Raw genomic sequence first — 15352 nt, forward strand, 5'->3', positions numbered from 1 at the left:
AAGCAAGTTTCCAATATTCAACTAGTTAAGAGCCTTTGTATCAAAATCACCAAATGTGCATTTGCTTTCTGATCTTGTGGTTTGATTAAAATAGCACTGCCAAGCTGCTGGTGGGATGCGTCTAAATTACTGACTAAATTCACACTTTAGGCATTTTACTCCTCCTACGTTTGTAAGAAATGTTAATGATGGAAGAATCTGAAGTTCTGTACCACGGGCCCCTGGAAAGAGTAGCTGCTTTTGCTGCTGTGATTGATTTGTACTATGAAGCTAAAATCTTAGCCTTGCCTAGTCTGCCTATTCCACAAATGATAACAAGATGATGCTGGGTATTTTAAAGAAGCACTAGGCAGCCCCATGTTTCAGAAGAGGGAGATAATATTTTCCATCACTCCAGTTTATTCTTCCTTTCCTTAATTCATTCTCACTGCCCCTCCTGCATTGCCAGGATATGTAACCCCAAAGGGAAGGGCAATGAGCCCCAGCCTCTGTCCCAGCGTGGTACAGCAATTGTCAGTATTCTGCCTTGAAGTGAGTAAAGCGTAACACTGATATACCCCTTTTCTTTGCCAAATGTGTAAGAGAAAATTATTTCTACTCTGAGCCCCTTTAAGAAGGGAAATAAAACTGCTTGGCTAGAGCTACCTGTGTTTCTTGCCCTAGTCAAGTTTAATTTAGTATAGTTCTTCCAGTCTGTCTCATGAATGCTCCAATTTGCCATCATTTGCATTTCCTTGACATTTAATTAAACTCTGTTAAACATTATTTGACACTTCATTTTTCAGTTATGGCAACATCTTTAACAGTTTTGTTGAAGAAGAAAGGCATTTTGACAACTCGACAGCTGCATAAGGGATCAGAAAAAAAATGTCTTGCATTTGACCATCAGAAAGCAGACTAGCGAGCACTTTATAACCATGTACAGATTACTTTGAGGTGAGTTCCTCCTGTCAGTTTTAGCAGTAGTGGTCAGTAGGTGATGCGTCATGCCATTTTGCTCCTTGTGCTAGTTTTCCCCAAAGTGATCCACTCCATACTGCCCTGGGCAGAATCTCCCATATGTCCCCCAGATGCACTTCTCCACCTCGTGCCAAGAAGCAGTATATGGAGCCAATTTGTAAAAATCCGGTGGTTTGGAATAACTGTTTCTGTTCCAGGAGTTTTGGAAAACTATTTAGTAACATTTTTTTTTTTTTTCCTGCTGGTGATCTGAGCACCACATAGCAGACCAGCAGTATAAGCATCTGATCTTGTAAAAGATCCAAAAATCATTAGAAACATTTACAAAAATACAGACTGTAGAAAGGAATTTGACTGTACAATCTATACAGCTCTCAAGTTCATCCCAGAGTGGCTTCTTACCATGCTACCATTTGAAAATGAAAGGAATGTATCTGTATCTCTTCTGTCCAGGAATATCCTGCTCCATCCCAACATGCATCTGAGTGCAGGCTATGGGCCTCAGTTATTACATGGAAATGGGCAAGGAAAGACCCAAACTACCATCAGATAGGCTTCGCAGTTTCAGCCCCCATGCTGAAAAGGAAAGGTGTGCTTATTGATGCACTGTGGTCGCCGTTCGCTGTGAGCAAGAGTCCATTCTTGCAGCAGCCAGGTGGCTCACCGAGAGTCTGGCTTGCCTCGCTGCAAGAATTAATTCTCTATGGTCATGCTGAGGCTTCAATGTATTCACTTTTTGGTGCTGCTACCCTCAAATACTCCGGGTTCTCTGCCGCGGGAACTTTCAAGAGACCGTTAGGTTTGGTTTCCTTCGGCAAGAAGTCCTGCTGGTAGTCAGGATTGTCCAGATTTATTTGGTGGTTGCCCGCCTGGATCCAGTAAGGAGAGCTCTCAAAGACTGTCTTGGCCAGTGGAGACTGGTTGGTGTTGAGATACTCGGGGTTGTCCACAGCTGTGCTGTGTGAATTCTGGTAGCTGCAGTCCGTGGGGACCTTTGAATTTGCTGTGAGTGAGAAGTTGTTGTAGATTGGATTCTGGACCACTGAGGCAGATGCTTTCTTAGGCACCAACTGGTTTACGTACTCTGGAATAAAAAGAAAATAAAAATGAGAAGGAATGAAAATGAACTGGTACCAATACAGGCTGGGGGATGAAGGGATTGAGAGCTGCCCTGCCGAGAAGGACTTGGGGGTACTGGTGGATGAAAAGCTGGACATGAGCCAGCAATGGGTGCTCACAGCCCAGAAGGCCAATCGTATCCTGGGCTGCATCAAAAGAAGCATGGCCAGCAGGTCGAGGGAGGTGGTTCTGCCCCTCTACTCTGCTCTGGTGAGACCCCACCTGGAGTACTTCGTCCAGCTCTGGAGCCCTCAGCATAAGAAGACATGGACCTGGTGGAGCAGGTCCAGAAGAGGGCCACAAAAACAATCAGGGGGATGGAACACCTCTCCTGTGAAGAAAGGCTGAGAGAGTTGGGGTTGTTCAGCCTAGAGAAGAGAAGGCTTTGGGGAGACCTTATTGCAGCCTATCCGTACTTCAAGGGGGCTTATAAAAAAGATGACTGGCTTTTAGCAGGGCCTGTTGCGACAGGACAAGGGGGAATGGCTTTAAACTAAAGGGGGGTAGATTTAGACTAGATATGAGGAAGAAATTTTTTACACCGAGGGTGGTGAAGCACTGGCACAGGTTGCCCAGAGAGGTGGTGGATGCCCCATCCCTGGTAACATTCAAAGTCAGGCTGGACGAGGCTCTGAGCAACCTGATCTAGTTGAAGATGTCCCTGCCCACGGCAGGAGGGTTGGACTAGATGACCTTTAGAGGTCCCTTCCAACCCAAACTATTCTATGATTCTATGAATACATATAACTAATGCAGCCATTTGCATCACTCGAGGTGTAGTTTCAACCCAGCTGCCACATGCTCTTTGCGCACAGCATCTCACTGAACTTCCTGGAGTGGAAGAGAGCCAAAGGCAGGGACTGCCGTGCCATGGCACCAAACGCACTGCCCTGAGGTTCACCTTCAGGAATTTGGTTTGCAAAGCAGCAGAAAGATGGCTTGGACCATGAGACAGCGAGATAGCTACTGCTGATTTTAGTGACATGGGGATGGCTATGTCCCAGATACTGTTCTGAAATTGCAGTCAGGGAGCTTTGCTGCCAGAAGCTGTTTCCCTAGAAAAATGTTTAGAGATGAGAAAAGTGCTTAGAAAATAAAGGACTGGCAGAAACAGAGACTCCACATCTCACTTAAATGCCATCCCTTGCAGGGTCTTTCACCCTTTTTAGCTGTGGTGTATTCTTGGAAGGGTTGGTTGGGTTTTTTTAAGGACACAAAGCATCAGGGCTGCATAACCCAGCACCAGCTCCCTCGGTGCTGCTGGCTCGCTCTCCAACCGCCCACACTGTAAGTCCACGTGAAACTGTGAGCTGCCTTCTGTGTATCTGTGAAAGCAGTGAAACTGCCAGAAAGCTGTTTATATTGTTGAAATGGTTTAAGGGGTGAAACCAGGCTTTTAGAGGATATTTTCCGAAGTGCAGGGGTGGTAGAAAGCTTTAAATGTATAACCACGCATGCGAACTCCCCAGCCAGATGGCACACATGGCAAACATGAGGAACCTGGCTGGTGAAGGAACTGAAATGAGAAACTGACAGAAGCAGCCAGAAGAAGTCTAGGAAAAGGATACGTGCACACATTTTCACTCCCGTTTACCGACCAAAACAGGCAGGAAGCATTAGGATTGCTTCCTTTCTACAGAAAGGGAAGGACAGCAATTATATTCACAACCAAATGGCTTGTGAATGAGCGGCTGTGGGATGGAAACACGGGAGAGGTACTCACCCGGGGCTGGCAGGAAGCCATCGTCTATGCTGTCCTCCAAGAAAGCGCCCGTTGGGTCTGAGCTATACCTCTGGACAAAGCTGTCTTCTCTCACAGGGTGCCCCTGCTAGGTTTGAAGTAGAGAAAATCAATAGTAAAGGGACTGTTTTGTAGAAGTTGCTCCACATAGGAGAAGTTGCTCCTTTTTTAAAGGTCATCCCACTTACCCCATTTCTGTCAATGCAGGTTGTAGCAGAATTGTTGCTAGTAGCACTCTTTTAAAAAGAGAGAGAAAGAAAATACAGACATTATGAGAAGCAGTTCACTCTTAAAATCGCTTGTCATATTTCCACAGAGGAAAGGTTTCATACCAATGAACTCAAGAGAGGAGTGCGGGATGTTGAGGGGCTGTTGAAGAAGCCCTGGTGTGGCACGAGATACTCATCCGCGTCTACTATATCTTCCATGTCCTCCTCCTCCATCAGGGTGCGATAAAACTTGGAGTCCGTAGGGCTGGGCAGGTGCATCCTATCATCTCCCTGTGAGACAAGTCAGTGTGAGAGAGGACTCGCAGACTCCCTTCAAGCCCTCATTATCCCCTTCTCTGAGAGACAAAGTAATTTAGCGAGAGGTCCAAGATGTAAAATCTTGATCTGTGTGTTTAACCAAATTTACCTAGAGTTTAGGGGAATTTGGGCCTGCAACCTCTGTCTATGCTGCTGTAAAATATCTGCGTTTTGAAGAGGATCAAACTCTGTTCTCCTCTCAGGACTGCAGTACGGACTGCTACTGGTCCTAGGCTGGGACCAGTACTAAGAAAATAGTGACTGGTCTTGAAATTCTCTTTTTGGTTCTAGCTGAATGTGTTAAGAGCTGGAAAGCAAAGGTAAATCTGGCCTTAAATTATCCATATTATATGTGTTCATATGCATTACTAATCATTTTGGGCCTCATATTAAATGCCCATCAGACATCTTCCTACCATTGGGTTTAGTACCTGTATAACGAGATAGCGTGGGGGGTCACGGGCCATTTTCGAGAACTCCGCTATCAGTTCGCGAAACTTGGGACGGCTGTCTGCATCGATCATCCAGCCTGGAGGGATGACAGGGAAAGCAACGCACAAATAAAGTTGTTTTGGTGATCAAACACAGAGCTTAAAATAAAATGTAATGGTGAAAAGAACAGCACCATACATGCTGTTAAGGATTTACCCGTAAGAGACCACCACAAAAAGTTCATTCACCAGCCACTGCTGTGAATTTCAGCATTTAAAATGCACATCTTGGCAGTTTTGGGAAGAATGAAGGAGGTAATAAAACCCCATGTTGGAAAAGCTCCAGGCTGAGCCTGTCTCCTCTCCTGCTGGCTTATCTCCGCTTGGGCAGGCAGGTCCCACCTGAGTGATAATAACGCATCAGTCCTGAGGATACCAAATGGGTGGCCAGCCTGGATCGGTCCAAATTAGGCTGCTCTGAAAAAGCTCTTGAAGGACGGGAAGTAAACTAACTTCAGCGGCTGCCTGAAGACGTACGGTGATTTGACCGTGTAGTCCTCACTGCACTGCTTTGTGAAATCTTGGGAAGCCTAAAGCAGAAGCTACTCTCTGTACCAGATGTCTTCTAAAATTCAAAACATCCTCGCTGGGGACGATTTGAAAGATTAACCATATCTAAGCTGTATTTAATCAGTAAATGGACTTTAACAAAAACAAGTCCTGCAGCTTAGTGTGGATCAATGCTAGAAGAGATTACTGGTGGTTTAACATGTGAGATTACTTAGGAAACCCACACTTTCTGTTATCAACTAACAGATGAGCTGATGTAGAGACTCTTGTGTTTAAAATTAAAAATAATAAAGGTCAAGCTTAGTGTGTCTGGAGGAACTCATAAGAAACAGCCTATCCATAGTAATGGAGAAGTGAAGTGATAATATGAAAATCCTGCATTAGACAAAATCTCATCACTGCCAGTGACTTTTTACCATGCTAGAAATATGATGCCCTGCTACTTCAAGAAGAAATCCTTTTTGCTTTTAGACAGAGTGGAGTATTTGGAGTTTGCTGCTGTTGCAGAAGTAGCATCTACTATTTCTGAATTTATCTCTGAGTTGCATATGTTTAAATACTACCTCTTAAATAAAAAAAATAAAAATTGCTGTGCAATAACTTTGAACATTTCATTTTATACCCTCTGCTTATAAAAGAGATGACTGGGAATCCTGAAATCCTTTAGACAAAATGGCGCGGCTTCAACAGGGCCTGTGCTGTAGCCTGCAAACACAGGGTGATCAGAGCAGTGAAAGATGTGCAACCGAGTCCTGTGTCAGAAGGAAGGCTCAGACCCCAGATCCTCATGTTCTTGAGTTTAAATTCAGTGTAACGGTATGAAAGGGGATGGGGATGTGTGGTGTTTTAAAAAGCAACAGGTACCTGATTAGGTGCCTGCAAAAATGCCTGCTTTCTACATCTGGACTGACCCAAAGGAAGGGCAATGGATGGAGCTGCTGAGCTTTGCGAAGGCTCAGTCCCTGAGCACATGCTCTAGTGCAGAGCTTTCAAAGACCTGGGACATGACTGCTGCAAGTGGAGAGGCAAGGCTGAGGTGTCAGTAGGGTTCAGCGTCACCGAGGAGGAGTTTCCAGGACACTGCTTTTGGGTCTGGGCAGCTCCCAGGCTAGGTGCACACATCTGGATCCTGTTCCTGCTCACTCTGGTGAGCACAGGATCGGGCTCTCCCTGTGCGGTGCCTGTCCTGTCAAAGCAACACTGGGGCACTCCAGGGCTCCCCAAAAGTGCTGCACTATGGGGTGTTCATGGTAGTGTGGCTCCTATTTCAGGAACACGTACATTTTGCTCCAGTGAGAAGGTCTTAAATGCCACCTAGTGGGCTTCTTATCAGCATCCTCACAGACACTACTGGTAGTGAGCAGGGATGCGGCAGTCATGGTCTAGAGATGCATGGGAAGCCAGGTAATAATCTGACATTTTAGCAGCTGATATAGATGAAAAGGGGTTTGGGCTTCAGAAGCCCTTTGATGTGCCCTAACAATGACCAAAAGTGCTTCAGAGACCCCCAGCTCCTGTGCTACTTTACAGCAACAGCCATGTGCCGAAAAGGAGCCATTCAAAAATGAGGAAGAAACTGGATGAGGAACTCCGTATCCTCATGTGCATCTGCCATTATGGTGGTGCCTGTGCTCACAGCAGTCCTTTAGTAAAAGGAGCACATAATCCGTGTGTGTGATTGCAGGGGGAGATATATTACCGAACTAAGGGGGAGCCTGGAGGAGAAGGCAGTGTTAATTTTATTTTCTAAACATACAAAACCAGGGTATCAAGTAAAGTGGGTGGTGTTATGCTGATTTATACTGCCTGACAATATCAGTTTAAAATAATTGACAATATCAGCCAGTGGTGTGAATGGTGAAAAAACATTAGTTGGCTGAATTAGCGACTAATGAAACCATATCCCATGCTCCTAGCTGAAGCTCAAGGTGTGGGAACACACTCTGGTGTCACCACTCTTTTCACATAACCCTATTTCTGTGCGATCACCAAGAAGACAGCATATACAAATGCAACATAACGAAGGCAATTGTGCTACTTATTCGACTTAGGTGAGCGCCTACAACCCCAAATGTGAACTCACATTTGACCATGATCATGTACACATCGATGGTACAGATGGGGGGCTGGGGCAAACGCTCGCCCTTCTCCAAGACAGAGGAGATTTCACTGGCGGGGATCCCGTCGTACGGCTTGGACCCAAATGTCATCAGCTCCCAAACTGTCACACCTGCAGGGTGGGAAGAGAAGACCATGAGAGGCTTTGCCAGGAGCCGGGATGATTGGCCTGGGCACAGAAAGGTGGTGAGTGGAGAGGGCTTTCCCAGAGGCACTGCATTGCCAGAGGCCCACCCAGGAAAACCATTTTCTGCCATGATTTTGAAGAGAGACAAATTAATAAAACAGGTTGAAATCATCTTGATTTAATTTTTTGGGTTTTTTGTGGTATTCTGTTTTTTTTTTCACTCTCAGCTAGTATCTCAGTGTTAAACATCCCACAAACTTCCCAGCCCCGTAGAAAGGAAATGCAGGTTACCGCCTCCTGACTCCAACCCAGCAAGTGGCTTTAAAAATGGAAGTTGTATTTTTGTTTCAAAACAGTCTCTTTGGAGATGAGCAAAAGCAGTTTTTGAAAGATGTGTAAACCAGCTGCCTCAGTGTCCATGTACTCTTGTGATGTAGCTGTTGTGATTGTCTGGTAGCTTAGGATACAAAACAAGATCTTGGATGCCAAGATACATAAATGGATTAAGAGGACCAAAAGCTGTAGTTTTTCTAACAGGACACAGGATCTGACCATCTGCATTAAATATTTTTTAGGAATATAAGAGGCCCTGGAGTGGAAATTTTGGAATAAGTTGCTTTGAAAAGTTTCCTTTCTGCTCCTCTTTCTTTCAAGCTGGCTTATGAACTCTACCAAATATAAAATGAATTCTCTAAGGAGGTTATCACTTTGCTTCGCTTTTAGTGTTGTCCTCTCAATACCAGGACAGCACAAACATGTTAGGCCACAGCAGAGTTACACTGATTGACACTGACCAACAGCATGGCAAGCGGTTTTAAGTCCTCCCTCTAGTTACGTGGCTTTATTGTCAGCCCAGTTATATTTCACATGAAGTTGCTGAAGAAAAGCATCAGTGGAACTTCAACAAATGGAGCAGAGTCTCCTACCTGCAGCCCCTTTCAGGGGAGGGCTCATCATCTGAAAGCTTATTCTGCAAAACATCTTATACCTCACCAGCGTGCAATTTCATGGGAATTTTACGTTACCGAATAGGTGATTTGGGCCCATTGTTTATGTTTAATCTCTCAGTCTTCTCATAATAGGAAGAAAAAAGGTTTGTGTAGAGTCACTAGCAAATCCTGCAATTTTCCAACTCATTTGCAATAATTATAACTGGTTTTAGACTCACCATAACTCCAGACATCACTTTGATGAGTGTAAATCCGGTGTAAAATTGACTCCAAGGCCATCCATTTAATAGGAACCTAGGAAAATTCACAAATAAGCCTTAAGAGGCTGACCCAAAATCTATCAGTGATATTTACCACCAGGTGGTGTTTAAACCAATAGTTGGTTGCAGAAGGGAAAAAAAAACAACCAGCAAACAACACAACTATCCGAGTGGTGGAGCAGGCAACTTTTGAGTCCTTTATCATTATTTTCATTTATTATGTTGAACCTGGGAACTTGTGAAGTATTAGGCATATTAGAACTATCTCTTACAAACTAGTTTTACAATATTTTTAACAGTCAAATTACTATTTTTTTAACCTTCTCCTATCATAACAGGACACAAATCCAATCTCAGGCTGTATGACAAAAACTGATCTGCGCTCATATGGTTTCCATTTATGGTCTCTGCACTATTTGCAAGCAGCTTCTCTTTAATTTCTCAGCAGGACACATTCCCTCCGTCAGCACGTAGTACAACACGAAGGCGTGTTGAACCAAGTCTGACAGGTCTTTCTTCTGCTATAAATATACAGCATTCCCTTTCTCTTCATAAACTGCACAGTGTTATTGGTGTTGGCTGCACTGATGAATTCAGCCATGCTTTTTTTTTTTTGTAATGTTTTTTTAATAATCTTGCTTTTTCCCAGACATTCTGGGTGGGAATTTCAAAAGCATTAGCTGCTCTGCTACCTCCGCTCCCACTGCAGTCGCACTGGCCTGACGCTGCTTCGGCTGATTTCAGAGGACTCCCACAGGCTTCAAAGGCAGCATGCTGAGACGGCAGCTGAGCGCTTTGAAAAACCCACTCTCCTTTTTTTTTCCCTGTGTTTAAGGCTCAGGCGCAAGCACAAACACCAACGAACATGCAGCGGTTCATTTCTCCAATGGGCTTTACCTTGCCTCCCTCGGCGTGATACTCCTTCTCGTCGGCGCCGAGCAGCTTTGCCAACCCAAAGTCCGTGATTTTCACGTGTTGAGGAGTCTTAACGAGGACGTTCCTGGCAGCAAGGTCACGGTGCACCAGGCGACGCTCCTCCAAATAGTTCATTCCCTGCAGTGCGACAGACCATGGGTAGGCATCACACGCTTTGGGCTTGGACGCGGAAACGAGTTACCAAACGTCAGCTGCTCTGCGGTAACTGTAGTGGTAGGCACACCACCACATAAACATGTGGTAACCTATCCCCCCTTCAGAAAAAGGTTTGCTGTTTTGATTTATGTGATGCTTATTGCCGGGTGAGGACGTGCACTTGCAAAGTTACAAGGAGAAGTAACTATTCCCCTCCAGGAATCTTCTTGTGGGTCCATGTGCCAGTGGAGTCATCGAGAAAAAAGGGATAGTAGCAGGTATAGCAGGGAATGCGGTTCCTTTGTGATTTAGTTCAAGAAATAGGAAATTGGGATAGGACTTGCAAATAAGGGAGCAAACCCTTCTTTCAGCTGCATTTGTGCAACACCAGTGGCTTCAGGAGAGCACAGTGCAGAATGTAACTATTCATACACACACAGGCCAACCCTACAGAGAGTATGTAGACACTAATGGCCTGGGAGAGTCCAAGAAATATAAATTAATCGTTCAAAGTTGCCGATTCTGCATCTCATTACAGTGTACTCTGCCTTCTCCCTGCTAACAATGAGGCATCCCACCGCAGAGGTGAGAAAAAGAAATAAAATAAAAAAATTCATTTCATGGCTGAGCTCAGAGTTGCATCTATTTGCAAGTCCTCTTTGAAAAGACAAGTTCTTCCAGTTTCACTGCCTCCCATGATTAGACTGGGTTCGCCACAGCTTTTTTGGTACAACTGCCTCTCATGGAAGAATACAACTAATTGTGACGGTTTGACTTTTAAGGTATGAATCTAACAGCTGCATTTCTGACCAGAGAGATTATTCCCCTTTCCCTCAACTCCAATCTCCTGGTGTATGGAATCAAAAAGTTAATGATTTCTAAGTTTCCTGCAAGATCCTTCCTAAAAACCACAATTATTCCCAGTCGATAGGTTTCTGCTGGCGGCAGCTTATGCGCTTGTATTTTTATGAAGAGAGAATTAATAAAAAAGTACCTCTAACCTACAAAGTTAACACCAAAATGATCACGTTGATGTGATGACAGAGCACTGGAGGGAATAATTCCCTTCCAGCCTCCACCCCCTTCCTAAGCCCGCTGCTAACCTGGACCACCATCGAATCCTCCACCCAAGTCCCCCAGCAGAACTTCACCCATGCACTGCTAATGTTGCCAAAACAAACCACCCAAACAAACTGGCACAATGCCACTATGACTGTGCATTTAATTACACAAATAGATCTTTAGTGAGCAGAGCTCTTGAAACAAAAAATCTTGAGCTGCCGACAGAAAGCAGACTATCTTAAAAAAAAAAAGAATCACATAATCTAGCCCCAGTAGGACAAAAAGTTTCCTGCTAAACATGTCTTGCTGCAGGGACTTATTAAGACTCAAAGCTGCTGAAAGGCAGAATATCAGTTTCACACTAAGCTGTTTAAGACGCTGATAGCTAAAAGACTCGTGCACGTGCATAACCATACACTGAAGATGTTGAACTGCTCATCCAGAAAGTTCAGCAGATCTATAATTGTGTGCAGGCCTGGGATTTAAGCCATTTTTCATCATTAAGTATAAGACCAATGTGTTCAAAGAGTTACTTCACAGTGTTTCTGCATGTGGAGTGTCTATGCTCTGTCATAACATCTTGTCTGAAAGACAGGACTCCTGTCTTTCTCCTCAGAGAAAGATAATGTTTATAGATGCAAAGAAAAGTTAATTCAAAGCTGTGAAAACAGAAACAAAAATAAGCTTCCCAGGGAACTTGCCTCCTGCTGGGTAGTTACCAGACATAAATATATGTTTCAATTTTTTCCTCCCTCCAAAAGTACATTTTTAAAGAGTCAGAGAAAGTCCAAAAATCTGGCATGACTTTATCAGAGTAGTAACACCAGACACATTGGTGGGAAAAAGCCGTCTGTGTGATTTACGAGCACTTTGAGGAGAACTTCAGTGCGGAACAGTACAAAGGAGTATGCTGAAGGTCAGGCATCGCTGGAGAGGGTAGAGGTTGCTATGGGCAAATGTTGAACCGACATGAAAAAAATCAAACAGAAGATAACAATTGTGAATGGCAACCTTTTGGGCAAGTGATGCTCCAAGGATCAATTTGGGGACAGATTTTGCCACCTTAAAAATTAACGAGGAGGAGGAGGAGGGGGGAAATGTGGCCTCCAGCTCATCTTCCAAAGGGACTGAAACCAGGACAGAGCAGTAATTGATTTTAAACAAGAGAGCAAAAGAGTCAGAACAAGGCAGTTCACATCCCGGGGGGGGATGCATAAATTAAAATTCACTTGCTGTGGAGCGCACTGTAAAAAAGTAGACGCACTGAGATGAAAAATGTGCTCTGTATACTTTTGGTGGATACATTTCTGAGGTCCTCAGCATGTTTCCTGAAAGTAAACTACGGCTGGGCGAGCCTGGGATGTATACAAGGTCTCGAGGGACCGATAAGACTGTAAGTGTGTGGTTAGCTTGCAGACCGTCATTCCTGAAATAAGAGCATTAAAGCAGCCAGGCTTTGCGGATACTGCCGTCTCATACGACAAATCTCCAACAAACTGCAGCTATTTTTTTGCTGGTTTTGCTCCATTCTTCCACGCTTGCAAATGGCTAACCGCCTTCCAAACACAGCATATTGCTGCTAAGGGCTAGAGGCTGTACTTCAGTCTCCTTTGCTGCTCTTCTCTTTGGCAAATAGTGCCAGGTGTGATAATTTTATTTGGCACTACGGCCACTGCAATTAGATTACAGGCACCAACTCAGTGCATATAAATTACAGAACAGCCCTGGGTGCCTGAAAGTCTTTCAGTCACAGCCAGCCTGTGCTAGAACGGAGCTGGTATTTATTAATCAGCAGTTTCGATCCCCAGGCCTCAGAGATTTCAGCCGGAATCCGAGGCACACCAGAAGGTGTATTCAACAACATCACTGTTTGCCCCATGGCACAGCCCAAAGAAATCCACTGACTGATGGAAGCAGCACTTCAGTATGGCAACTGCCAAATTCTGCTCCCTTCCCTGCCACAGCTTCGTTGCATCACATTATCATTTCATTACAGGGTCTTTGATTTGGACATAAATGCCTTGGTGATAATATTATGCTATCTAGGAGTATTTTGAAGAACAGTTAAGGTTTGCACAGCAGCTTGAAAATGGTAAATTGTTTAAGACAAAGTAACCGATTACTGTCACGTATAACGTATAGGAACCATGTGGTGAAACATAAAGACTTACAGAGACAAGTAAATAAACACATTACGTGCTGTCAGACCTCCTTGTTAGAATCTGAGTTTTAGCTGATCTGGCGGTGTGCCGGTCCGCTTACCTTTGCAATCTGCACACACCAGTTGAGAAGGTACTGGGAGCCGATGTTGTCCTTGTGCTCTCGGATGTAATCAAGGAGGCAGCCGTAAGGCATCAGCTGTGTGATGAGCTGAACAGTAGAAGTGAGGCAGATTCCCAACAAGCGGCACACATGAGGATTGTCAACACTAGCCATCACGTAAGCTTCCTGAGAAGAAAGGGAAAAAAGCAATGTGAAATACTCCCTTTGGCATGGCAGAAATGTCTGGAGGCAGTATAAAATAAGTTGGTCATGCAAGAGGTTGCTAAAATACTATATGCAAACTCTGTACCCCGATTCACATACAAAATACTTCTATTTCCCACTCTGTGGACCAAGTTTTTTCCACTCGGCGGAAGGTCCAGATTTTGAACACTGAAGCGTCACTGAGATGCCGCAGAAGAACCAGTCACCCACGACTGGTACACCAAGCAAACATGGGACATAAAATCCTGGGGACAAAACTTATAGACCTAGGAGGAATTAATAAATTGAACATCAGCTGAAAGCTGACGGGTTTTCATCATTTTGAGCACCTAATTGCAAGGGCAACACATCTTGTGAACATGTGTCATAAGGCTTTTTTTCCTCCACAAATCTTTTCACAAAACTGACTGGAAATAGGTACTTTTGAGACCTCTGTCCCTTTGTCAGGGTTAGTACTAACCCAGAAAGTCAAAAGTTGTCATCTAGGATAGGACTGACAGTTTGACTTTTTAAGAGACAAGGTTCCTTTGACCATGTTGTTCTTCAGTCCACATCAAACCGAACAGGTTAATAATCAGTTCACCTCTTTAGAAGTCTGAATACATGTCTTACCTTAAGCAACACTGGTGAAAATATTGTCCCCAATTGGAAAAGCTGTTTTAGACCCATATAGCAATGCAGATGATACCAGCAAGGTACTTACAATGTGGGAGCCTAAGCATAATAAACCCTTTGGTCAACTGGAATTTTGGGTTTGAGTTTCATAAGTATGTGAAAAACTCTTCTTTCAAGCCTGGGTTCACCCTATGTAGCTTTAGGTACTTATCTAAGGTACCCAAGGTACCTCCGCTTCTTTTGCTCTTCTGTAGGAACGGAGAGGCCCCTTCAGAGGCCGGTGCAGTATGCTCCAGACACACTGAATACATCCTTTAACATGGCCTCAGGGTAAAACCCCCTGACTTCATGTTTCTTGCATGCAAAAACTACTTATGGATTTAAATTTGAGATCTATATTTATACTGACATCCAGTGTCAAGTGCAAGCTCAAAGAATGGATTCCAATAGGGGGGGAAAATTACAGCTGAAATTGTGGGTTTTTAAATTAACGTTGTGTCTGATTTACAGTATTTCACTTCCAGACATTTTTAAAGCCATTTGATTGAAAACCAATACAATGGGAAATAAATGGGAATTTTTCCATGCAGTGAGCTTTTAGGTCAGCATGTTAACTCAGCATCTGAAATGACACCAACTAATCATCCCTTGGCAATTCAACATTAGGCTAGCAGTCCCCCAAAGCCTAAACTAATAGTCAGGCCACTATTGTGGCAGGGAAAGGAGCAAATCTGCACTTTCTAAGAGCTTAAGAAATGAAATACCATAGCACTTTACTCATCATCTAACAAGCTTTCCACAGACGTCACGTAGCTGTGTAGCTGGTAAGAACTATTATTAAACAAAGTTATTAAAGCAATGACGTTCAAGAAGTAAGCAATCCCAATTCTTAAGTAATACTTTCTGGCCTTGGTATTGTTGTTTGACGTGCCAGCCTAAGCAAAACATGATGTAATGCAGTTTTCTTGCAGTGCTGATTCTGCATTTGGTGTCCTTGTTTTGGAGCCTCTGGGATTAAAGTGGTCTGCAAGCAGCCAGGTTAAAGAAGATTGCCAGCAAAACTGTGTAAGGGCTCCTCAACCTACTGCAGGATGTGAGCAGGGCATTGAAAAACAACCCTCTGTCAAGGCTAACACTGATTCTGTAGGCTAGCCCGAGGAAAGATAAAGCAAGAATACAATGTGCTATTCAATTATGTAGATACTTGTGGCAGTGTTTTTTAGAGAACCTTGCAAATCTGCTATACGATGCTCAGATTAAGTAGGGACCAAAACATGCTAAATCTCCCTAGGCTTCCAAACCGAGCCATTGTAC

General features: G+C 44.0%; 1 protein-coding gene across 1 annotated transcript in view; it reads right to left on the bottom strand.

Moving 5' to 3' along the window:
* Positions 1-1016: 1016 nt before the first annotated feature.
* EGFR (epidermal growth factor receptor) overlaps positions 1017-15352 on the bottom strand; it is a 46251-nt gene continuing 31915 nt past the window's right edge. The window contains exons 19-27 of the mRNA XM_009321583.1: positions 13199-13384; positions 9701-9856; positions 8762-8837; positions 7432-7578; positions 4779-4876; positions 4153-4320; positions 4009-4056; positions 3803-3905; positions 1017-2044 (exon numbers count right to left, since the gene is read on the bottom strand). Coding sequence (XP_009319858.1) covers positions 1668-2044; positions 3803-3905; positions 4009-4056; positions 4153-4320; positions 4779-4876; positions 7432-7578; positions 8762-8837; positions 9701-9856; positions 13199-13384 — 1359 coding nt within the window. The 3' untranslated portion in view covers positions 1017-1667. The remainder of the gene's footprint in view (positions 2045-3802; positions 3906-4008; positions 4057-4152; positions 4321-4778; positions 4877-7431; positions 7579-8761; positions 8838-9700; positions 9857-13198; positions 13385-15352) is intronic.

The sequence above is a fragment of the Pygoscelis adeliae genome, unplaced genomic scaffold, assembly GCF_000699105.1.
Source record: "Pygoscelis adeliae isolate BGI_AS28 unplaced genomic scaffold, ASM69910v1 Scaffold40, whole genome shotgun sequence".
Lineage (NCBI taxonomy): Eukaryota > Metazoa > Chordata > Aves > Sphenisciformes > Spheniscidae > Pygoscelis > Pygoscelis adeliae.